This window comes from Dromaius novaehollandiae, chromosome 3, assembly GCF_036370855.1.
Source record: "Dromaius novaehollandiae isolate bDroNov1 chromosome 3, bDroNov1.hap1, whole genome shotgun sequence".
NCBI classification, from domain to species: Eukaryota; Metazoa; Chordata; class Aves; order Casuariiformes; family Dromaiidae; genus Dromaius; species Dromaius novaehollandiae.
This window is the reverse complement of record NC_088100.1, coordinates 27,293,164-27,306,804: the sequence shown is the minus strand read 5'-3', so window position 1 is coordinate 27,306,804 and position 13,641 is coordinate 27,293,164. Positions and strand designations below refer to the sequence as shown.

Genomic DNA, 13,641 nt, shown 5'->3' with positions numbered 1-13,641 from the left:
TACTTGTGAAAGAACATACTAACACATGCTGCAAGAAATACTTCTTGATATGTGAGCTAGCTAAAGTTTGCAAGGTCAGGTCTTTTATGTTTCTTATAATTTGGGAGCCCAAGGCAGTTGTGGCAATGAAGGGAGTTTTTTAAAATTCAAATGAAGAGGATTTATCTGTTAATAAAAGGTGTTTGATCTTGGGGAAAAAAATTAAGATTTATTTAGAAAAAAGAAACTAATGCATTATTCCTGTTCTAATTTGATCTATATCTAATTTATTTATTACCCAGACTTTCTAAGACTTGTCATCTGAAAAGCTCAATACTTTCATGATATTCTTTTGAAAATAAACTCTACAAGTTGTCTGTGTGACCAAAATTTGGTATGAAATTCTTGAGAAAGCAGCTCATTCTGATGCACAGGCAGTACTCCGGCACGCATCCCTGCAAATTCGCTCAAAGCAGGTGACTGAGGGAAGCTGTTCCAAAAATTACACAAGTAAATTGCAGACTTTACAGATTTTAAAAGTATTTATCTAGCTCCCATAGAAATCAGTAAGAATTAAGTATGTTGAATCTTTTCAAAATGTCATGCTTGCCTGCAAAAAAGGAGCCCAGATACAGTGTTAAAAAAAAAAAACTACGCAGAAACAAAACCTATCTATCATCTCAGTGATTTTGAAAATGGGACTTGGATTTCATAATCCCTGGCATAATTTTGATATTTTACTTCAAAACTGAGTATAGGGGATTTGTACTATCCACTATTTATTTTTTTCTGCTGATACTAATTCTATACAAGCAGATTTGCGCCACTCTTTATAAAAGTGTATACCCCAGTGTAATGTTCACTCTTTTTTGATGAGGTTAAATAGTGCTTGCTCAAGGAAACACAAATGAAGTGATTGTTGACTGAATTTAAACTGTCAACTATCAACTTAATTTACTATTAATCTCTCAAGGTCATAAGATTAACATTGTTATAAATAACTGATCTGAAAATAATTCCAACAAATTATTGGATTGTGAACTGAATAAAATTCTGCTTATTTACCTGAAGATTAAATACTGCAAATTTTCCTCTACTGAGAAATTCCTCTCTTTTAAATTGTAGAACACTTCTGAATATGGTTGTTGTCTTTGGAGCTGATCATGCTCAAAATATATATATATATATATGTATATATGTGTGTGTGTGTGTGCGCACGCGCGCGCGCGCGCGTGTGTGTATGTATGGGTGACACAGAGAGAGAGAGAGAGAGAGAGAGAGAGCGCCCTTCAAAACGAGGCAAACCTAGTCAATGTGTTCAATATTAGCTCTGTAGTAGGTGATATTCTTCAGGAAAAAAATATATTTTGTTTTAAAAATCCCTCAGAAGGGTGAATGAAATAGTGTGACAAATGGGGAGAGTTAAACATGAGTCTTTGGAAAGTGGACTAGAAGACCAGTGTAATAAGTCTAACTTGAACACACAAGTTTTCAATGGAGAAGTAAAAGCAATGTGTAGCTCAGAGGCCACAGCGAGAGAAGCGATGTGAGCACTGTATGAGCCACAAAAGGGCCCTCTGTTTTACTTTTGTAAAGTTTTCATTGCTTTTTGCTCCCTGGCCATGACTGTCAAAAAAAAAAAAAAAAAAAAAAAAAAAAAGTGCAAAGATGCTCCAGGCAAAACTTTCAGTGTGCTAATAATGTCCTGAAGGCTCAATACTTTATGGTTTTGGAAGTTTTATTGCTTCAAATCTGCACCGTAAGTATGACAACATGGCAAGAAAATTAAGTCAAAGCCAGATTGTAGAACATGAATTCTTGAAATCTGTTGAGGGAGGCATATGTCTCTTGCATCTTATTTCTTGCTAGTAAATGAGAAGGACGCTATTTAGATCCATGAATTGTGCTACTATCCCTGTCCAGTCATTTAAAGCATCGAAGGACAATTGTATTGTCCTTTGGACAATGACAGAGATACTTCACCATGAGTTACTTGACTGAAAAAAGCATGTGTTCAGTGATATTTCTCCAGAATATTCCCCCAACCACCAGAAATTTGCAGAAACCATGTGATTCAGAGATGAGTTTCAGTGAAAAAAATAGAAAACTGAGGTTTACTTATTCAATTATCAAATAATCAGTGACGGATGTTGTCCTCATAAAGCCTGTTTATGCGGGCTGTGAAAATAAAATTTGCTGACAATCAGCTTTCTGATCTTGCTGATTCTTTTTTCCTCTAATCCCTGGTGTTTTTCCCCTGACTCCTTGACCTGCTGAGAAGAGGAAGGAACAGGGGATGTGATTCCTGAGGCTTGCATGACACTTGCAGAGCCCTTTTCTGCCTAACAGGGTTGTTAGTGTGACAAGCTCAGGAGATGACAACTATCTGCCTCCCCAGGGCTTATATAGATTGCTGTATTGCTTTTAATTAGGGAAAACCTTCAGGAGGAGTTTGAGTGCACCCAGACCCCAGGCCCTGCCAGCCTTGGTGACTCTCCATTGCAGACTGAGTCCTCAGCGTCACGTGCTTGCAGACTTCAGCAAGCCCAACTTGTAACAGGTTGTCCCACCGTGACAAGTACTGAGATATTTTTATTTTTAGGTGCAAGTAGAACACAACAATTGTGAAGACAGTGGCTGATGGGTTTGAAACTGGCCATTCCACACTAACAGTAACGATTATTCTTTTTTTGTTCTTGAAGCACTGACTACTTATTGACATTTATCACAACACAGTGCCCCAAATGCCACTAGTTTTAGACAAAATAGCTGTGTGTCTGAAATACAGTGTAAAAGTTGGTCATTTTTGATACATACAGGAAAAAGCTGTTTATGATATACAAAGTTCTGCAGTATGAAAACTAGCAATTTTAGAGGCACTTAACAGAAGCAAGATTTTCAGCTAGCGCACACTTGCTCTTCTGCTAAACAAGCTCAGGGAAAGGGATCACTCAGTGCAGCTGCCGTGCCTCAGGCTCGCAGCTGGGGGACGGAGACTATGCCGCAGCAGTCTTTGAGATCCGGGTAGTTCCACAATGAATTTCAGTCTAATTACTCTAATTTTCAACAACCCATTCAGTCAAAAATTGATACATTTTCAGTAACAAGTGGCACACAAGTACTTCACTCTCAGAAATCCCTAGCTAATATGGTCATCAGTCTTGGCTTCATTCGGCGACAGGCATGGTTTCCAATTCAAACCAGTTGATACTTCCAGAAGATAAAAGGGTTGGGGTTTTCTAGCATTTACTTAGTGAAGCTCAAAATGCTGCAGAGTTGCTGGCAAGGTAAGTTTAGGTTGGACATGAATGAAAGAAATTGAGGAAGGAAAGGAGAAGAGATGGGAATTACAATGCATTCTTGTATGTGGTAACCAGGAAAAGGCTTGAGGTCAATTAACTGAGATGAATTGTACTTATATTTCTATATAAGTAGAAGCTCCTACATAAATAAAAGCCTCAGTACCATGCATTTAGGTATATGCATGTGTGTCTGCATATACATCTCCATAACCCCTGCCATCAAAGTCTTCACTTGTGGTAGCTGAAAAGTTGCCTTATCATTTCATAATCTTTGTCCTTTTCTTTTCCCCTCCTCTCCTACTCTTAATTTCCTTCAACCATTATGTCTAAATATAGACTGTAAGCTGTTCAAGAAAGGTTCCTGTGTTTCCTACTAGCTTTTTAAAAGCACCAAGCACATATTTGGGATTCAAAATCATTTCCTCATTAGCCATTCAGTAGTATGCACTCATGCAGAGTAGTCAGTTATCTGAAGGTAATTCATGTAAGCCATGTGATGGAAGTGAATTTTTCAGAAGCATTTACAAGGCAGGCAAACAGATTTCTGGTGGATATTTTATATAAATGAGAAGCAGGACATTAAGGTGGAGATGGAAGGAGGAAGCGGAAAAGACTATTGAACCTGACGCAGGAGAGTAAACAGCAAGGCAAACAAATCAGAAATGTCAGAGCAAGGAAGTGGTACAAGGGTCTGAAAGTAAACACAGGATGCTAACAGTTCACCTGATCCTGTTTAATTTTTGATCTAGCTTGTTGCTACCTATATTCTATTCCAGAAATTTTACATTAAAGTGATGTCAGCTCTGATCCTTTATCTGCTGGTTGGATGGTTGGTTGATCCTGTACATGGCACAGCTAGATTTACAGTTCTGCAAAGACCGAGGCATCCACATGCATCCGTGAAACCTAGATTTATAACATGCTACTCAACAGATTTGATGTCCGCATTTTTTTAAAAGATGTTCTACATTTTGAAATGAAAAATATTACTAATAGTGTAAGGCAGTGAAAACAAGAGCACAGAAATGAGCCGAGCTTTAAAAGAAACATTTTATTTGGTAAAAAATAAAAGTAATAAATTATTTCAAGACAATTTTTGGGTTGTATCTGTACATACACAGTACATCCATAACATAGCTACTATGTAATCCAGGAATTCCATCTGAGAAAACGGATTTATATATTAAGTAACAACTTTAAATGAGACCAGGACAATCTTATTCATCTGTGAGTATCAAAGCCAACTTAATAGAAATCCTTTTCTTTCTCTAGAAGTTTTAAAATTCTTTTTTTTTCTCCTTTGGAGTCAGTAATACCTATTCTGGTTTTTGTGTGTTTGTAACATGTCTTGTGTTTCTTTTGCATTATCTAGATCAGTGTTTCTCAGCTGTTTTTAACCAAAGACCATATAATTATTATTTTTTTTTCAAATCCAAGGACCACTTCTACAGTGTTGGTGTACCAGCTTTCATTTTCAGCAGGCAAAGATTACACTGTGAATGTTCAGTTATGGCTTTATCTTATGATTTTGCTTCCTTCCTTTCCTCTATGTGGAAATATGTGCAAATGCTTTTCTGTTTTGTCTAGCTGAGGTTTTTTTTTAGTTATCTGAACTCACTTCCATGCCACCTTCTGAAATTTGATGGATTGCCAGGGATCCACAGGGATCCTGCACTGAAGGTCTAGACCCTAAAATCAAAACCATGTTTTTACACCAGCTTATGAAAGATTTGGAAGAAATATGTCTACTACAGTGTGTCAAAATCAGACATGGCCCAAAGACAACAACAAAATCTTGTATTTAACACTTTTCCAAAACAGAGCAGCTAGTTCTTGTAAGACTTTGCTGAGGTGTTTTTTACACCAAAATCTAAGAAAGCACATAAACGTATGCCTGGCATTATGCTTTAACTTTATCTTGGGGTTGCCTAGTTTAAAGGTAAGTGTGTGTTTAATGCTTCATTGGATCGGTTGTTCGGGGCTTATCCAAAGGCCTGGGAAGCTGCAGACAGTCTGAATTTCATTGCTAAATGAGGCAAGAGCAGACACTGTACACCAGCCATGCAGGAGTCCTGTGTTCAAATGTTGGTAAATGGGTTACATTTGTTTCTTAAACACAGTAAAATCTTGCCACTGGTGCTTAGTGTTTAAAATATTTCTGCTTGGAACACTATCAAAATAAACATGTATCATGGGCCTCTTATCAGAAATGTTTATTGTTCCTCCCAAAATCTTTTGCACTTATCCATGGAGTTTTTAGTTGTGCTAACACATATGGTGGGAGAAAGATGCATCGTCTTCACAGAATCCAGCGGCTTCTTCCTGAGGGATTTCCAGTCATTTTTATTAAACTAGATCCTCTTCCAGAAATATACAAAGATGTTTTCAAAGTATGCAAAGAATTGATTTGATAATACAGCACCCTAAATCCTACTGCCTTTTCAGAAAGAAGACTTGGCCACTTTTTCAAGTGTGGCAATATATGAAAATTATTTTTAAATACTGACTTTGGGGGGACTGCTTCAAGCAAGAAGGGGTTCAGGCAAAACTAAACTTGTCAATGTTACTAAAGGAGAAATCCTAACTAGAAGCTTTGACTGGAGCAAATCCCCTCCATTCTGAGCTAACCAAGAGCAGAGTTTTTATTCCATCTCATTTCTCAAATCAGGACCCAGCTCTGAGAACATTGCAACCTTTTTGGGGTCACGCCGAAATGTGAAGAAAGGATGCTTAACTGTAACCCTTAGCTTTTGAGTTAAAAAATGAAAAAACCCACTCTTTTGAAAGCTACTAAGACAGCTGTAAGTACCTGTATGAAATAGAGAATGAAATGGCAAGGTGGCCTTTGTGCAGCGCCACCTCCTCTCTTCTCATGGGGGTACTAATGGGATAGGTACTCATGCAGGGGAAGACAAAATCGGAGTAACGTGGCTGAACAACCAGTGAACGACTGCAGCTTTTTGTTGTTCTAACTCTCTTGACTTAAATGGAAATCAACTAAAATATCACAGTATCCAAGATATGAACTAGCCCATCTGTGTAGCGCAATATTGATATGGGGAATACATTACAGTAAGCACCATGTACTGATCTGTGTGTATTACTTACAGTTGCAAAGCTATGTATTAGTTGTACAGCTTATTCCAGGTAAGAGCAAGAAGAAAAAATATTATGGATGAACACATTTATTGTACAGCCTCATGGAGCTTTTTTAAAATTTATTTTTACATAGTCTCGCAACAGATTTTGGTATTATTTTCCATATGACTCCTTTTATAAATGATGACATTTCCTAACACATTTTAGAAAGCTGAAAAATGGTAAAACAGTTTTTCTCTGAATAGTATTACCTCTTCAGCTATTAATGGACAAATGTCTATCACCTGATAAGCTTAGTCTTATTTTTCGCTCTCAAGACATGTAACAAATAATATGTATTAGACAACTGGAAATTTAATTCATCTTAATTTTTAACCTCTCTTTATATCTAGTTCATATTTGTTAGCATGAATAAAGAGTACAGTTCTTCAGGCAAATTCATTAAAAAAGGATAATAACATTTTGCAATCGGAGAGGTGGTAAAAACTTTATTACAAGGCTGAAGAAATGAAGCAATTTATTCACTGGGTATTATGATTGTATGTGGGGTGGTTTATTTACGACGTGAATGCAATGCACACCATATGAGGGGTCTGTATCTACCGACACTGCTGGCTGCACAGCCTTACACTGCCCACTGCACTCCTGAGGGCCAACTCCACCCTTCCACAACTCTCATCAGCTTTCACACAGCCATCGTCTTTGATCCATTATGATGCTAATAGAGCTCCATTTAATGTGGAAATGACACATAATTTTTTATGGATTTCGCAAGTCCCGAGCCATTTGGCCAAATGACTGTCATGCACAGTAATAGCTATTACTTCACAGCCTTACAAAACTGGGAGTGCATCGGGCGTGCCTGGAGTGTAACTAACATGCAATGCATAAAGCATGTTCTAATGGCAAATGAAACAATATGCACCTCCTTGGGAAAAGGAGGACCATCAAGAAAAGCTTTGGGAAAAGGCAGTGCGAAAATATAAATTATATTTTTCCCTCCAAAAATGTGCATATCCCTTACTTGTTCAAAATGAGGATGCAGGTATCCTTTTTTCTACTTCTCTTTTTTATTCTGTTAAATAACTAGATTCCCCACACAGACATGAGGCAAATCAGATATGAACAGGAGAACAATTGTTTTCTCACCTTTAACAAAAAAATCTGGAGGAAATGTGATACAGTTGGTCCTTGCAGCAGCTGCCCTGCAGAGCTCCCTGCTGTGCTCCCCCACCTCTGAAGAAGTAGCTGTATTCCTGCTATATTCCCTGGAATCGGAGCCTCATGCTCCTCAGGCAGTATCCAGCCTTGCAACATTTCTAAAATAGTGGTGCCAGTACATTAAGAGTCTGATCCAACTTCCATTGAGGTCAGTGGAGGTCTTTTTCATTCATTTCAGTTGACGTTGGATCAGGCCTTAATGCAGTAACATTCTTATGCAGCGTCTCTGAGGATATATCTGAAAAGGAAAAAAAAAAACCCTCTAGTTCTATTGTGATTAATATTTTATATTATTCAGTCAATAAGTGGGCTCTTCACTGAAGGCTCTTCATCTTCAGGGTATAAATACAAAATAACACTACACATCTCTAAACCCACAAGGCTTTGTAAATTAAATCACTTGTTTTCTCAGGACTCTCTAATTAGAAATCTAATTTGATCAAAAAATAGTAAAATGTTTCCAGACTGTATCGATGGATATCCTAACTTTACTACAAAATGCAAAGAACTGTCACTTCAAAATTTGCCAGAAGGCCCTTGTCATCCCCTCTCTCATTTTCTTCCCAAATATAGTATTGCCTGCAAGTATATGTCAGAGCTCATACGACTATGAGGGAAATCTAAAGATCCTCCTAAACCTACCTATGTGCACCATTTTTAGTACTACCTGCATCTTACGTTCCTTTGCAGACCCGTTAATTCGGATACTATCCCAAATAACTGTCTGTCTTGCTAATAAATATTATGATTATAAAAAGTACGGTGTGAACGGCCTTGCTATTGGCTGGTTAGCTTTGGAAGTATGCTGTGTCTATATTGAAAATACAGTCTTTGCACTGGGATCAGAGTCTGAAATTGCTGCCTCTGTTGGGACAGAGTATTTCCAGTATAACTGGCCATTCAGGAAAAATAGCAAGTATGACATTTCACCGTGGAGCGAAAAGTGTGACTAGTGTTCATGAAGAAATCCATAAAATCGCTTCCATGATAATAAGTAAAGTGGGGACTGAAACTTTCAGCAGAGGTTTGAGACACATGACTTAAAAATAAATACCATCCTCACAGTGGAGCAGTTATTGCTATGATGCACCATGTTCTCCAGTAAGGTTGCCTGAGAAGCAGTTTGAACAAAAAGCTGAGCCTGTTTCACTGAAGTCACAGACATAACTACTGTGAGCTCCTGGGAGCAGGAGCAGGTTACGGGTGACAAGCAGATTTCAGCATAAAATCTCTTGCTACAGCCACAGGTAGAACAGACACAGGTAGAACTTGAACAGCTGGTGCACAAAACACCTTTTTGGTGTTTGAAGAATAAAGCCAGGCCCTTCACAGTGGGACTCCACCAGAGAAGGCTGTAGGACCTTTCAGATCTAAGACTAATGTGTAATCTGAAAACATGTTCCTGAAACATTATGGTTGCAAAGACTTTAGCTATATAAGCTTTCAGCAAACAAGCTTCCCAGATTTCTGTATTTCTTTTGCTGGAAATTTATAGTGCTACCTAAATCCTGATAATGCCAAGCTGCCTGGTGACTGCTGCAGGTGTAACCCACAATCAGTTTTACTAACAAGGCATTTTTCATTCTCCCACTTGTGGGGCTTAATTCTTAGTGTTTGCTCTCAAAGCATGCCTAACTAAGTACAAAACATATGAGTTTCTTGAATGTCAGTTGGACGCCTTGGCTAATTACTACTGAGGAGAAGCAGCAGCCATGCTGCTGCCAAAACACATCACTCTGGCTGTATTTTTCATAAGAACTGATCTGACTTAGGCACTCAATATCAGGAGAATTTTTATGATTGAGAGGCTTGGATGAACACAGATGCATCCCTTTAGATGGTAATTAGGTGCCTAAATACCTTCACTAAAGTTGAACACTTGCTACCACCTTTCACTGATACTTTCTGTGCCCTAGGAGAGGTGCCTCACTGTTTGATGCGGTGAGTTTTATGAACCTCATAGATAGCTAATCACTCCTGGCTTTGTAGCTACGATCCTGACGTAAGGCAGCAGGAAATGAACAATTCAAGCATTACAGTGTTGAGCTTAAAGCCCCATCATATGCCTAGGCTTAAGTGCTTGCAACCTTTTTCAAAAAATTAGGTTATTAAAGTCACAGTTACAAATATATCTGCCAACATTTAAAAAAGACTGTTGCATGTGAAACTCAAAAACTTACCTGAGAAATGGAAGTCCACAGACAATTTTTTGGAGGAAACACCAAATTGAAAATTGTAACAAAAGACATTTTCTAGAATATATTACAGAATACTGGCATGTTATACAAATGTAATTAACGAGTTGAAATCTAAGCTAGTTGTAACTTCTTTTCAGGGCAATTTTTTTTTTTTTTTTTTAACTTTCATCCTATATTCACACTGGTTTAACCTTGTAAACAAGTCTGTGAAAGCTCAGATTAAGGTCACTTTAAGATCTGTAGTGCCAAATACTTCAGAAAAATATCAAATTACGTGGAAAATCTAATAAAGTAAGTAAGATCCATCTGTGGCCCAAACAGTTCGATAGATGCTCTTGGGTAAATTAGTAACAAGATAAAGCCTAAAAGAGGCCTTCCAAGACGAGTTTAAAGGCTAAATAACATGTAATGCATTAACATTTGTGTTTATCATTTTAAAGAGTATATATGTGCTGAAAAGATACAAGCCACTATTCCTAGTGCTATCCTATTTTTAAAGGGCAAGTCTTTGGAAAAGTATTATTCGAACTTTAAAAACATTCTCCATCTTTGCTTTACACTTAATCTTACAATACACTAGTACATACTTTCTTCACAAGGAAAATGTATAAAATTAATCTTACAATATAAACACTATAAACAACTCCCTTGAGACATCTTATGGACACAGAATTTCTGTAATGACTTAAGTATAATAATTCTAGGATAATTATGTAAAAATATATACATTCATTCCAATGTCCCAGTCCCTGAAGAAACCCAAGTAAGCTCTACAAAAGTTGCCCATCAGTCTTATCCAGTTAGGAATGTACAGCTTTGCTATGCTCGCTGAATTTCAGACAGTCCCCAATCAATAAAAGTTTTACTTATTTTTGTGTAGAAAGTTCCCAAACTTTTGCATAAATCCTCTGAACTTATTTTCATTAGGCTGCAGTGGATGGTAAGCAGTTGAGTTGTAGCTGACCACATGATTACTTCTGCCATAATTGCTCCCTAAGGGTTTGCTTTTGATAGCCGAGAGATGTGAACTGCTATTTGGTGCATTTCCTGCAGATTGGCTAGCATTTTCCATTTTACAGAATGGCTCAAAGCGACTATAAACACGCCTTTCACTCAAACGAGGTCTTAGCTCCTCTTGGCGTTTTGAGCTTGCCATCGGGGGTGTCACTGAACTTGCTCTTTGTAGAGTAGAAAGGGGTGCAGTGTCAGGAGTAGCATTCATTGTAATTTCTTTTACATCTTGATACTGAATTTGTTCTGTGTTAAATCTTGGGGTAGATGCATCTCCTGCAGTTTCTATGAACTTACTTTCAAGGGGGCACAGGACAGGACACTTTTTATTGCATTCATCAGACGGAGGTTTTGGTGGTTTTGGTGACTTCGGAGACTTTGGAGACTTTGTTGGGCTACTCGTGACATCTTCTTTACTTCTCTGCAAGCTACCTTGAGAATTGGATGATGTGTTTCTCTTTCTCCTTGGGGAAGAATCTGTCTTATTTTCAGAAATCTTTGGTTTTTGATTCTCTTCTTCAGAAACCAAAGTGTCAGAACTACTACACATTCTGTAAAAGGCAGGAGCTTTGTTTTTTGACAAGTTTTCCTTCTTGTCTGGTGTGAGATTAAGAAGCGACCGCAATTTCTGGGATCCTTTTTTTAGAAAACTTGGGGAATTCTTAGTTTCTTTCTTTGACGTGCAGTCCTTACTTGACTCCTCTTTGCTGGCTTCGGCTAGAGCAGCCATAGAGATTGCCTTGGTTGCAGTCGGACTCTTTAGCTCTCCTCTGAGATTTTCCTCCTCCTGTGGTAAGTGATTGGTCACACTGTGCAAACTTTTAGAGCTCTTCAGTAAGTCTTCTGGGAGTTTTGAACTAACTGGCTGTTTAAGCCTATTCCTAGTCAGTGTGCTGTAAACATAACTGGATGCCTGTTTGCTGGCACCAGGGTCTAATATAGACTTTGAATTAAACATGGGAAAACTTCTCCTTTTCAGTATATTTTCATTTTGAAAGTTCTTCAGATTTTCTGCATGTTTGTCTGCACACAATGTTGTGTACAAGTAGACAGGCGAGTCCCCTGTCACATTTGAATTTACACTAGGTTTTGTGTTGTCTGCAGCATGAATTCTGTGTTTTTTTGGTGTATCTGATTTAAGTGGGACATTTGTGCTAAGCTCTTCTAAAATATTACCCATTCCATTTTCCACACTTGGGGCACGATTAGATGTCCCTTTAGGTGTTGCACTTCCTTCTGAGCCAATTATAGTTGAATTTGAAGAACTTGCACAGCTGCTTACTTCCTGCTGTTCGGGTAGAGTTGGCTGAAACACCAGTGATGATCTTAAGCGAGAATGAGAATAAAGGGCATGAGCTTTAATATTTTCAGCTGTGTCATAGCCCTCATATCTGTCACCCAAGGCTGATTCATTAGACTCTGCTGGATAATCTGACTGATCATTTAAGTATGACTTAATTCGCCAGTTACGCAGGAATGATTTCGTCGTGTGCTCAAGGGTTGGCATCCTTTGCTGCAGATGGCGGATATGATTATCTGTTCCATTAAAAGATCTCCGTACAATTGAATTCCTTTCTGCGAGATTTATCTTTGGTCGTGAAAACTGATCAGCAAAACTTTGCTGCGGTGCATTGTAGTTATTTGCATATCCTCCTCGTAATGAAGATACAATACTAAGGCTATCAGATGGCATTTTCCAAGTATTTGATGGATTAGTGGCTCTATTAATAGCTCTGTTGAGCAATAGGTAGGGAGTCCTTTCTGGCTTCTCTCCAGCATAGCTATGTCTCTTCCAGTGCTCATTTTTTTCACTAGGTTGATACTGCTGGATTGGATTTTGCATATTAAAACCTGGATGAAATGGTTGTTTATTATAGGCTTGATTTCTCAAGCCGTATTTATCAATTTCATTTATTACATATCTTCCGCGAGTTTTCAAATAAACAGGATCTAGCTTGTGAACCTGGTCCTGCCTGCCAAAAAGGTTCCTTTGGCTAGAAACTGAAGCCAAGGAAGACACCGAGTGCTGGTATGTATCGTTCTCCCAAAGTGTCCTGCAACTGTTTACCCGCACTAATTCAGGGGCAAATGAACTAGGAACAGAAGAACGGGCATAGAGTGTCCTGAACTCTTCATCAAAGGACTCAACCAGCTGTCCTGTGATAACTTGAACCATACTGAGGTTGGTTTTTTCAAATGACCACATAAAGCTGAAAAAAGAACAAATGACCATTAGAAACATTTCTTCTGAACTAACGCATTATACTGCTCCCTCTTGATAAGAAAGCTTTCCCCCAAACTTGGATTTTGCAGGCATACTTTTTAATTGTGGGCATGATTCATGCAATTTGGATTTGGGAGGTCTAATCTAATGCCATTTGAACTCAGTAGAGGACTTTCCACTGATTTCAAAGGGAGCAGGAATAGGTGTGTAACTACATAATTGCCCTTGTAAACACTGGATATTGCAAAAAGTATTCACAAATGTGGAACACTGGAGTACAACTGCCAAATGGTACGAAATTATCTCCACAAAGACAGAAACCAGGGTTGATTAGTCCCACTGTATTCAATCCTGAGTCAGAGAATGCTGATGTGTGGTTATGTAGAGTGTATTTGGAATAATATGCAGAACTGTTTCCATAGTTGTGAATATACTTCATTTTAAATACATTTTCAGAAAGATGCATTCCAGAATTGTTAAAAAGATTGCATTTTCTACCACGCACACCAGATTGGACATTAACATTTCTTTTAACTGTAATGTGCAATATTCAGATGAAGGAGGTTTTCCTCTTTTCTACTGTACTAAGAATAGCTGAACACATGCT

General features: G+C 38.1%; 1 protein-coding gene across 1 annotated transcript in view; it reads right to left on the bottom strand.

Annotated features, from left to right (window-relative positions):
* Positions 1–4,313: 4,313 nt before the first annotated feature.
* The window catches only part of FAM83B (family with sequence similarity 83 member B), a 54,869-nt gene continuing 45,541 nt past the window's right edge, over positions 4,314–13,641 (bottom strand). The window contains exons 5-6 of the mRNA XM_026103069.2: positions 9,782–13,020; positions 4,314–7,839 (exon numbers count right to left, since the gene is read on the bottom strand). Coding sequence (XP_025958854.2) covers positions 10,662–13,020 — 2,359 coding nt within the window. The 3' untranslated portion in view covers positions 4,314–7,839; positions 9,782–10,661. The remainder of the gene's footprint in view (positions 7,840–9,781; positions 13,021–13,641) is intronic.